The 12,583-nt window shown below is 44.4% G+C and overlaps 1 protein-coding gene across 1 annotated transcript; it reads left to right on the forward strand.

Moving 5' to 3' along the window:
• The first annotated feature begins 8 nt into the window (after nucleotides 1-8).
• LOC146974119 (uncharacterized) lies at nucleotides 9-4,166 on the forward strand. Its single transcript, XM_085797208.1, has one exon. The coding sequence runs from the start codon at nucleotides 18-20 to the stop codon at nucleotides 4,134-4,136; it is 4,119 nt and encodes a 1,372-aa protein (XP_085653334.1). The 5' UTR covers nucleotides 9-17; the 3' UTR covers nucleotides 4,137-4,166.
• The last annotated feature ends 8,417 nt before the right edge of the window (nucleotides 4,167-12,583 follow it).

A 12,583-nucleotide genomic window follows, 5' to 3' on the forward strand; every position in this document is an offset into this window, starting at 1 on the left:
AGGAGAATTTCAAGAAGATGCTGGAGTATGATGATGGTTATCGTTTTCTTCGACCTATTAGAGGCACTCCAGCTTTCTGGCAGGGAGCCCAGCGTGACCTCCTGGCCTGTGTGCGTCAGCTGGGCATTCCAACCTGGTTTTGTTCATTTAGTTCTGCAGATATGCGTTGGGGCAATCTGCTCTCTACTATTCTGAAGCAGGAAGGACGAACAGCCACTGTAGAAGATTTAGAGTGGGCTGATAAGTGTGATTTGTTGAGACGCAATCCTGTCACAGCTGCTCGCATGTTTGATTATAGATGGCATTGTTTCCTCAGGAACGTTCTCATGTCACCATCTCAACCGATTGGTAAGATTATAGATTACTTTTACAGGGTTGAGTTTCAGCAGAGAGGTTCTCCTCATGTCCATTGTCTATTCTGGATAGAGAACGCTCCGCTGATAGACAGAAACACCGATGAGGAGGTCGTTCAGTTCATTGACAAATATGTAACGTGTGAACTCCCATCATCAGATGAGGAGTTGCTGGACATTGTTACTACTGTTCAGCGACATTCAAAACGACATGCCAAGACATGTAAAAAGAAAAACACTGTGTGTCGTTTCAATTTCCCAAGGCCCGTGTCAGCTAGGACATTTATTAGCCGGCGACCTGATGAAACAGTGCCACCGTGCACTTGTCCTGTTGACCCAGCTCATCCTGGTAGACTGTGTCCATGTCTTGCACGTTTAGCTGAACTTAAAAAGAAGAAGAAAGAATGGGCCAACAGGGTTCTGACATCCATTAAGACGGCTTTGTCAGATGAAAACAGAAGTTTTGATAGTGTGCAGCAGCTGTTTCAGTCCTTGAATATTACTCAGGAGGCGTTTGAGGAATGTGTAAGAGTGCTTGAACGGCGCACTCAGGTGGTTTTGAAAAGACAGGTTGATGAAACGTGGATTAACCACTATAACAAGTCTTTATTAAAATGTTGGAATGCGAATTTAGATATCCAATTTGTAGTGGACGCGTATGCTTGTGTAGTATACATTATTTCCTATATTTCCAAGGCAGAGCGGGAAATGGGATTAATGTTAGGGAATGCACATAGGGAGGCATCTAAAGAAGGTAATCGTAGTGCAAAAGATGCTCTTAAGAATTTAGGCAGTGTTTACCTTCACCATAGAGATGTGTCTGCCCAGGAGGCTGTTTACAGGCTTACTAATATGCATCTTAAAGAGTGCTCCAGGAAAGTCATGTTCATTCCCACAGGGGAAAGTACAGTTAGAATGAGTTTGCCTTTAAGTGTGTTAAAACATAAGGCATCATCTGCGTCATCATCTGATCTTAGTGACGAAGACATGTGGATGACCAGTTTAAATGATCGGTACAGGAACAGGCCTAATGATGATGTGTTTAGTGATATGTGTTTGGCTTTGTTTGCGTCTGAGTATCGCGTTCTCACCAAAAATGAGAAATGTAAAGGGGCAATTAAATTAAATGGGAATTTTGGTTCTGTAGCCAAGAGAACTCGGACAAAGCCAGCTGTAGTTCGCTATGCTCGCTTCTCTGAGACCAAGAGTCCAGAGTTGTTCCACCAAAGCATCTTACAGTTGTTCCTGCCACATCGTTCAGATTCCCAGCTTAAACCCACTAACTATGTAACTTTTAAAGATTTTTACGAGAATGGTAATGTCAGGTTTAGTGATGGGGCCAGGCATTCTGTGAGGTCAGTTGTTGATGTAAATAGACGTAGATTTGAGATAGAAGCAGATAAGATAGAGAATGCTCAGAAACAGTTAGATGATCAGGGTGTTTTTGAGGATGCCTGGGCTGAGCTGTGTCCAGAGGCGGAGCTGGAACGGTTAGAGTGCGTGCAGGAACTTCAGGACAATCCACAGCTAGGGGATGACCCGCCAGAAAACATTCCAGATTTAGCTGTTACCAGGCAACAGGTTTCTCATTTAGAGAAGAGGAATGTCATGAGCAGAAGCGAGGGCTTGACATTGATTCGATCACTAAATGAGACACAGTTGTCTGTATTTTATCAGGTCCGTCAGTGGTGCTTGGATAAAATCAGAGGGGAAAAGCCAGAGCCTCTTCATGTGTTTATTACAGGTGGTGCTGGGACAGGGAAGAGCCATTTAATCAGAGCTATTCAGTATGAGGCAGGGAGACTTTTGTCTACTGTTAGCCGTCATCCTGATAGCACGTGTGTGTTACTATGTGCTCCAACAGGCATTGCTGCATACAATTTGAATGCAGCAACAATACACACCACATTTAGCATTGGGAAGGATGTGCGCTTGCCGTACAGTCCTTTGGGTGAAGAGAAGCTCAATTCATTGCGAGCTAAGTTAGGTGATCTGCAGATTGTGATAATTGATGAGATTTCCATGGTAGATCACAACCTTCTAGCTTACATCCATGGACGGTTGAGGCAGATAAAACAAACAGGTGACTTTTCACCGTTTGGGAATGTGTGTGTGCTGGCTGTTGGAGACTTTTATCAGCTGCCTCCTGTTAGAGGGAAATCGTTGTATAATGATGATGTGACTGTGAACCTTTGGTCCAGTTTATTTAAGGTTGTGGAGTTGACAACGGTTGTAAGGCAGAAGGAAAAAGAATTTGCAGATATGTTGAACAGGCTCAGAACTCGTCCTAAAGAGACACCATTGGAGGGCAAGGATGTTGATATGTTGAAACAGCGTGTAACAGGTGAAAAGAGCTCAGCTTTGCATATATATGCAACCAATAACCAAGTTAACCTGCACAATAATGCCCAGCTTGTTAAAGTATGTACTGAGTGGGAAGAGATCCATGCCCAGGACTTTGAGAACAGCAAAAAAACCGGGAAGTTGGAATTGATGAGCGGTCATCACAGCAGAGCATCCAACACATGTTTGGATCAGGTGTTAAACTTAGGTGAAGGTGCTCGTGTGATGTTGATTAAAAATGTGGATATCAATGATGGGCTTGTGAATGGGGTATGTGGCACAGTCACTGATATAGTTCATCAGCCTGACAGTAGGTTTCCTCAGGTTGTTTTTGTCAAGTTTGATGATGCTAATGTTGGTGCCCAGAGGAGGAAGAACAGTGCACATACCCCACCAGTGGTAGCTGGCTCAACAGGCATCAAGCCTGAAGAGGAAAGAGCCACTGGGAAAGGCGGGATGCGCCGGCAATTTCCATTGAAACTTGCCTGGGCGTGTACTGCACACAAAACACAGGGACTCACTGTCGACAAGGCAGTGGTCTCTCTAGAGAGGATATTTGCTCCAGGACAGGCCTATGTAGCTTTGAGTCGTGTTAGGACTATCGAAGGGTTGATCATTACAGATTTTAAAGAGAAGGTCATTTTCTGCAACACCAAAATAAAGGATGCACTTCGAAGCATGCCAAGGTTTTTAAGTGACAACATAGCCAGGCCTAACATGGAGTCAGATGCTTTCTCTGTGTTTTTGATGAATGTGCAGGGTTTATCTGGACATGTTGCAGATGTGACATCATGTACTCAGCATTTGCAGCTTAACTGTATTGCTGTGACAGAAACATGGCTGTCTGCACATTCTTTACTAGAATCAGTCCAGATAGATGGTTTTAGTTTCCATAGTCGTCCCCGAAGTCTATCGTACACTAGCAGCGATCCACTGCTAGTGAATTTCCAGGGGCAGCAACATGGCGGTGTGGGTCTGTACTGTAGGAATAGTTTAGTGTGTAAACTTCAGGTACCAGACGTGAACTTGGAATGTTTGGTTTGTGCCTGTGATGATGTGAACATAGTTTTAGCTGTGATTTATCGACCGCCATTATATCCTATGCCTTTGTTTAAAGCAAATCTCAGCGAGTTGCTAAAGAAATTGGATTCCTTCAGTAGAACTGTTGCCGTTATAGGAGACTTTAATGATAATATTTCCACATCTTCATCTGAAGATGTGTCAACATCTTCATCTGAAGATGTGTCAACATCTTCATCTGTTTGTCGTTTTATGGCAGAGAAGGGTTTTGTGCAACATGTGAAACAACCGACAACAGAGAGAGGCACACTCATTGACCATGTGTACATCAAAACATCAATTTATGATGTGCAGGCAGTAGTGTTGCCTATCTATTTTAGTGACCATGAAGGAATTCTTTGTTCTTTCAGCAAGACCTAGTTGAGTATTGTAGTATGAAATGTGTAATGTAGCTAGAGTAATATATATTTTATATGAATTTGTAAATGTGTAATGTATATAGCTATATAATATAGTAATGTAAGAAACATGTATTGACTTGTGAATTATATGAACATGTATGAAATGTTAAACATGTATTAGTCTGTGTTCAGTGTTTGTGTTTCCTTGCTGGCCCTCTGTGTTCTGTGTTCCAGGTGGTTCCAGCCATTCACCTCAGGCATCTTCTACATGGACAGCCGAGGCCAAGCCATCTTTTGAATTGTGTTTTCTTTCTAGGTGCACAAATATGGATATGTTTGTTTTGAAATCTGTAGTTGTTATATAGGTAATATCTGTAAATACACTGTGAATGATGATTGTAATGTTCAGTATTTGAGTTGTGTAATTCTGTGTAATATAGTGTATATGAATTTATTAAAATGTAGTTTTAAATGTGTGATAGTAATGCTAATGTATGAACATGTATTGAAATAGTTGATTGTATGAAGATGTAGAATAAAATCTGTCTCTGTCTCTCTCTGTCTCTCTCTCTCTCTGTCTCTCTCTCTCTCTCTCTCTCTCTCTCTCTCTCTCTCTCTCTCTCTCTCTCTCTCTCTCTCTCTCTCTCTCTCTCTCTCTCTCTCTCTCTCTCTGTGACACACACTACTGTAGTTATGCTGGAGGTTTTTACCTGTTAAAAGGATGTTTTTCCTCCACTGTTGCTGAAGTGAGAAGTGTTGAGTGTCTTTCTAATAGTTCAAAAATAAAAACGGATTTATAAAGACAAAATACCTTCTTGCCGTTTGCCATGTGTTATATGTACTAATGTTTTGTTGTCATAATAAAATACAGCTGCATCAACTCAACCGGGTTTTAATTAGTCTATTATTCAACAATTACAACAACTGTGCAAAGACACAATCAATAATGTTTGCAGCAAACCATGAAGACTTGAAGCATCAAGCCAAATGAAAAGAAGAGAACAACCTGCTGGGAGTACTGAATAAAGGGGTGAAATAAAATGCTATATCTGTCCATTAATTGGCACTTGGATACAAAGGTTTTATTTTTGAAAATAAAAAAAATACAACATTAAGAAATCTATACTTATATGTTTATAGAACAAATTCTCAGCAATCAACTAATGATTTGGTGCAACCTCCTGACTTTGTAATTTTTTCATAAAATGTGTGTTTTTCAGTCCATTACTTAATTTTTGTCAACACAGTCAGACACAAGAAAAAGGGAATTATTGCTATTTATTTGGTCTGATATTGATTTAGAACAGTTTATAGAACATGCCTTTACCTTAAGTACACAATATTGTTGCTAAATGTTTAATATTCTCTTTTAATCACTTTTTATGCTGTTTTACGTGTGCACTTTGAAAACTCTGATATCATGTGAGTCTTATTATTTGAATTAAATATAGGAAATGACAGTTTTGAACACAAATTAACACATTTTTGGATTTAAAGAAAAAGGTTCCTTTAGTACATCACCTGCTTTGGAATAACAGGTTGTGAATACTATTTCACAACAAAAATAAAACTTTAATCTGACAGTGGTGACGGAGTCTGACAGTGGTGACAGAGTCTGACAGTGGTGACAGTGGCTTCACCCTATAGACGCCAAGACCGCATCATTGCGACAGGTAACATTGCTAAATAAAACAGCCCATATCTTTAAAATCTACTACTCATGCTGTTACTGCTTGGTACCACTAGTTGGTTCAGCTTCAATCCTGACGTAATTTGTGGGTGTGTTTTTATGCAAAATATCTGTCATCTGGGTTCCCGGGCCTCACCATACTTCCTTAAAATGCATGCAACATTTTCATCAGTAAATCACAAAGTGTATTCAATTCAATATTTAATTGTAAGTACATTCAATTGAATGAAATAAAATAAACATTTTAATTATATTATGAAATTTGACCAATGTGAATATGCGTAACATGGCCTAAGTGTAGAAGAAAAATTATGTATATTGTTAATAAAGAGGATAAAGATTTATTACACATGAAATTACTACTAATACTGTTTATTGTAAACATTATTACAAAAATATGAAAAATGTGTTATATTTGTGCAAAACAAACGAACACGAACAGTCGCCAAAATGTGTGGCATCATAGCAGCCACGCCCTTTGACTTACAGACACACGGAGCACAAGATAAGATCAGCATGGCGTCTCGATGGTCCATAGCCAATTTGAAGTCAATCGGACAAAATCTGTGGGAGGAGTTCGTCCAAATAGGTCAAAATTTCAATTCAAAATGGCCGACTTCCGGTTGTGTTTAGGGCGTGGCTCCAAGAGGATTTTTTGTGTGTCTCCCCATGTTCTATAACCCCACCAAATGTCATGCATGTAGGTGAAACTGAGACGTGGGGCTCGCCGTTTTAAATTTTCTAGGGGGCGCTATTTTCCCATTTGGCCCCGCCCATTTTTAACAATTTCAAAAAACAAAATTTTTGGGCCGTCCCGATGTGCATGCCAAATATCGTTCGTTTTAAGGCATGTTTAGGCCTCCAAAAAGGCGATTTACTATTGGTAAGAATAATAATAATAAAAAACATTTGCATTTCAAGGTAGAATTTTTCCTGCCAGGTCACTTGAGTACATGATTACATGGGGGCGCTCTTCGAAACCCCCGTGCGCCACTGGACGTGGGCAGCTAGTTGAGGGTCGTTCCCTCATCAAACACGTGAAATTTCGAGCAAATCGGACAATGTACGATGGAGTTACGGCAAGTTTACGGTTCGTCCACTAGGGGGCAGTGATGGGATGTGGGCCGTTGCGTTTGGGGTGGTTACCTCATCACACATGTGAAGTTTCGAGCAAATCGGACAATGTCGATGTAAAATATGGCATTTCCTGTGTCCACAAGGGGGCAACTTGAGCGAGCTAGCGTACGATGAAACGGAGGCATAGAGGGCGGGCCTCTGATCACATACTGAAATTTTGAAGTGACTACGATCAAGTATGTTGGCGTGGAAGGCAAACGTAAAAGCATGGCGACTAAATGAGCAGTTGGCCAACTTTGTCGCCCCCTAGCAGCCACGCCGTTTCACGTAGAGAAAAGCTTTTAATAGTGTTTGACCAGCTTGGTCTCCTGATGATCTGTAGCGAATATGAAGTCAATCGGGCAAAATCCGTGGGAGGTGGCAGTTTACGATGGAGCGCTATTCCTGTCGCCTCCACAAGGGGGCCATTAGCCGTAGCGTCATAGCGTTCATGAAATACCTTCACCAACTTGTTCGGCATGTTTTAGAAGTGGAATGAAGTTGATGGGGTCAACGATGTATTTTTTAATGAATTTTAGCGCACTTCCTGTTACCACTGGGGGGCGCTATGAGTGACGTAGGAAAATAATATGTCGGATCGTTTAGGGTCAGGCCCTCATCATGTCCACCAAGTTTGAAGCTGCTGCGATCAAATCTGTGGGCGTGATAGCATTGCAAACTTCTTAGCTGAATTCGGCAACTTGGCCGTGCCCTAGCAGCCACGCCCTTTTGACCTACACACCTGCGGAGCACAAGCCGTAATCAGCCCAGTCTGGAGATGTTCCCTACCCAATTTGAAGTCAATCGAGCGAACTCCCTCGGAGGAGTTCGTTTTGCGTCAGAAAAATGCTAACCAAAATGGCCGACTTCCTGTCGGGTTTAGGGCGTGGCTCCAATTCAACTTTTTGTATGTTTGGGTATGATACAGGTGTGTGTCGAGTTTCGTATGTGTACGACAAAGTAAGTGAAATCTGTCTATGGAGAATTTCGGAAAAACTTCAAGGGGGCGCTATTGAGTCATTTAGCCACGCCCATGGGAAACGACTCTATCCGCTGAAAGAGCTCGCCATTCTTGACCCGTGTATGAAATTTCGTGAGGACACGACTTCGTTAAAGCCACAAAAAAGGCAAACGTAATTGTACGATAAAAAATCGCCAGTCGCCGAGGCGGCACACGGACGCCGTTCGTCGTATCTTTACAGCGTTCATAATGTAGCTTCAGCAACTGGTTCTGCATGTATTAGAAGTGGAATGAAGTTGATCGGGTGAAGTATGGATTTTTAATGAATTTTTGCGTACTTCCTGTTACCACCGGGGGGCGCTATGAGCCAGGCAGGAAGTCGATACATCAAAACGTTCAGGGCGGAGCCAACATCATGTCCTTTAAATTTCAAGTGGCTACGACTAAGTATGTGCGCGTAATTGGCAAACCTAATTTTACGACAAAAAATCGGCAGTCGCCGCGACGGCACACGGACGCCGTTCGTCGTATCTTCACAGCGCTCATAATGTAGCTTCAGCAACTGGTTCAGCATGTACTACAAGTGGAACGAAGTCGATCTAGTGAACTTCGTATTTTTAACGAATTTTTGTACGTTTCCTGTTACCACCGGGGGGCGCTATGAGCGACGTGGGCAAATAATATGTCGGATCGTTCAGGGTCTCGCCATAGATTTTTGCACCAAGTTTGAAGCGTCTACGATCAAGTATGTGGGCATGAGAGCCATTCGTATTTACATGGCGAGCACCGAAACAGTCGCCAAACTTCAAGGCACGCCAGAGGCCAAGCGCTTTGAGCTACAGACCTGCGGAGCACAAGATAAGCTCAGCTCGGTCTGACGATGTTCTGGACCCAATTTGGAGCCGATCGGGCGTAATCTCTAGGAGGAGTTCGTTTTGCGTAAACGAAATTTGAATAAAAATGGCCGACTTCCTGTTGGGTTTCGGGCTTCGCCATAAGAGGATTTTTTGTTCATCTCACATTGATAAATATGTGTGGCAACTTTGGTCCAATTTCGTTAACGTAATTTTTTTCACTATGGGTTTTTGAAAAGTTTGTAGGGGGCGCTATTTTGCCATTTGGCCCCGCCCATTTTTAACGACTTTAAAAAACAAAATTTTTGGGCCGTCCCCATGTGCATGGCAAATATCGTTCGTTTTACGGCATGTTCAGGCCTCCAAAAAGGCGATTTACTATGGGTAAGAATAATAATAAAAAACATTACAATATCTGGGGTTTTTGCTGCCAGGTCTATGCAGTACTTGGTTACTTGCTTGCTTACTTGTTGTTACTCGTCGACTTGCACGTCGATTTATGTGGATGTCGAATTACAATAGGGACCTCCCTGGGTCGTTGACACAGGCTCGGGCCCTAATAATAAACATTACAATATCTGGGGTTTTTGCTGCCAGGTCTATGCAGTACTTGAGTACTTGCTTGCTTACTTGTTGTTACTCGTCGGCTGGCACGTCGACTAATGTGCATGTCGAATAACAATAGGGACCTCCCTGGGTCGTTGACACAGGCTCGGGCCCTAATAAGAATAAACATTTGCATTTCGGGGAATTTTGCGCCAGGTCAGTGGAGTACTTGATTACTTGCTTGCTTACTTGTTGTTACTCGTCGGCTGGCACGTCGACTAATGTGGATGTCGAATAACAATAGGGACCTCCCTGGGTCGTTGACACAGGCTCGGGCCCTAATAAACATTACAATATCTGGGGTTTTTGCTGCCAGGTCTATGCAGTACTTGAGTACTTGCTTCCTTACTTGTTGTTACTCGTCGGCTGGCACGTCGACTAATGTGCATGTCGAATAACAATAGGGACCTCCCTGGGTCGTTGACACAGGCTCGGGCCCTAATAATTAAAGCCGCAAGCGGCTATGACGGGCCCTCGCTCCACGCCACTCGGCGTCCCCGCTACCCCCGGGCCGCTCTTCGAAAACCCCCGCGCGCAACCGGACGTGGGCGGCTGCGTCGAGGGCGGTCCCCTCGTCGAACACGTGACGTTTCGAGCAAAACGGACAACGTACGATGGAGTTACGGCAGGTTTACGGTTCGTCCACCAGGGGGCGGTAACGGGATGTGGGCCGTTGCGTACGGGGTCGTGACCTCATCACACATGTGAAGTTTCGAGCTGATCGGACAATGTCGATGCAAAACGCGACATTTCCTGTGTCCACAAGGGGGCGTCTTGAGCGAGCTAGCGTACGATCAAATGGAGGCGTAGAGGGCGGGCCCCTGATCACGTACTGAAATTTTGAAGTGACTACGACCAAGTATGTGGGCGTGGAAGGCAAACGTAATAGCATGGCGACTGAACGAGCAGTTGACCAACTTTGTCGCCCCCTAGCAGCCACGCCGTTTCACGTAGAGAAAAGCTTTTAATAGTGTTTGACCAGCTCGGTCTCCTGATGATCTGTAGCGAATATGAAGCCAATCGGGCAAAATCCGTGGGAGGTGGCAGTTCACGATGGAGCGCTATTCCTGTCGCCGCCACAAGGGGGCCATTAGCCGTAGCGTCATAGCGTTCACGAAATACCTTCACCAACTTGTTCGGCATGTTTTAGAAGTGGAATGAAGTTGATGGGGGCAACTATGTATTTTTAATGAATTTTAGCGCACTTCCTGTTACCACCGGGGGGCGCTATGAGTGACGTAGGAAAATAATATGTCGGATCGTTCAGGGTCACGCCATCATCATGTGCACCAAGTTTGAAGCTGCTGCGATCAAATCTGTGGGCGTGATAGCATTTAAACCTTTTTAGCTGAATTCGGGAACTTGGCCGTGCCCTAGTAGCCACGCCCTTTGACCTACACACCTGCGGAGCACAAGCCGTAATCAGCTTAGTCTGGAGATGTTCCGTGCCCAATATGAAGTCAATCGGGCGAACTCCCTCGGAGGAGTTCGTTTTGCGTCAAAGAAATGCTAACCAAAATGGCCGACTTCCTGTTGGGTTTAGGGCGTGGCTCCAATTCAATTTTTGGTATGTTTGGGTATGATACACGTGTGTGTCGAGTTTCGTATGTGTACGACAAAGTAAGCGAAATTTGTCTATGGAGAATTTCGGAAAAACTTCAAGGGGGCGCTATTGAGGCATTTAGCCACGCCCATGGGAAACGACTCTATCCGCTGAAAGAGCTCGCCATTCTTGACCCGTGGATGAAATTTCGTGAGGACACGACTTCGTTAAAGCCACGAAAAAGGCAAACGTAATTGTACGATAAAAAATCGTCAGTCGCCGCGGCGGCACACGGACGCCGTTCGTCGTATCTTCACAGCGTTCATAATGTAGCTTCAGCAACTGGTTCTGCATGTATTAGAAGTGGAATGAAGTTGATTGGGTGAAGTATGGATTTTTAATGAATTTTTGCGTACTTCCTGTTACCACCGGGGGGCGCTATGAGCCAGGCAGGAAGTCGATACATCAAAACGTTCAGGGAGGAGCCAACGTCATGTCCTTTGAATTTCAAGTGGCTACGACGAAGTATGTGCGCGTGAAAGGCAAACGTAATTTAAATTGGGATGATACACATTCGCCGCGGCGGCACACGGACGCCGTTGCTCGTAGGGTCAAAGCGTTCATGATGTAGCTTCGCCATCCGGGTCTGCATGTATTAGAAGTGGAACGAAGTCGATTTGGTCAACTACGTATTTTTAACGAATTTTTGTACGTTTCCTGTTACCACCGGGGGGCGCTATGAGCGACGTCGGCAAATAATATGTCGGATCGTTCAGGGTCTCGCCATAGATGTTTGCACCAAGTTTGAAGCGTCTACGATCAAGTATGTGGGCATGAGAGCCATTCGTATTTACATGGCGAGCACCGAAACAGTCGCCAAACTTCGGGGCACGCCAGAGGCCAAGCGCTTTGAGCTACAGACCTGCGGAGCACAAGATAAGCTCAGCTAGGTCTGACGATGTTCTGAACCCAATTTGGAGCCGATCGGGCGTAACCCCTAGGAGGAGTTCGTTTTGCGTTTACAAACTTTGAAGCAAAATGGCCGACTTCCTGTTGGGTTTCTGGCTTCGCTATAGGAGGATTTTTTGTTCATCTCACATTGATAAATATGTGTGGCAACTTTCGTCCGCTTTCGTTAACGTCATTTTTTTCCCTATGGGTTTTTGAAAAGTTTGTAGGGGGCGCTATTTTGCCATTTGGCCACGCCCACATGCGAGACCACCACTCAACGCTAAGTTGCCACAGGTCCCACGTGCGTCTAAAATTTCGTCCGTTTCTCGGCTTGGGAAAGGGGTCGAAATGGCGTTCGAAGTGGGAGAATAATAATAATAATAAACATTACAATATCTGGGGTTTTTGCTGCCAGGTCTATGCAGTACTTGGTTACTTGCTTGCTTACTTGTTGTTACTCGTCGGCTGGCACGTTGACTAATGTGCATGTCGAATAACAATAGGGACCTCCCTGGGTCGTTGACACAGGCTCGGGCCCTAATAATTAAAGCCGCAAGCGGCTATGACGGGCCCTCGCTCCACGCCACTCGGCGTCCCCGCTACCCCCGGGCCGCTCTTCGAAAACCCCCGCGCGCAACCGGACGCGGGCGGCCGCGTCGAGGGCGGTCCCCTCGTCCAACACGTGACGTTTCGAGCAAAACGGACGACGTACGATGGAGTTACGGCAGGTTTACGGTTCGTCCAC

This window comes from Trachurus japonicus, chromosome 14 (genome assembly GCF_045865225.1).
Source record: "Trachurus japonicus isolate A0001 chromosome 14, Traja_1.0".
NCBI classification, from domain to species: Eukaryota; Metazoa; Chordata; class Actinopteri; order Carangiformes; family Carangidae; genus Trachurus; species Trachurus japonicus.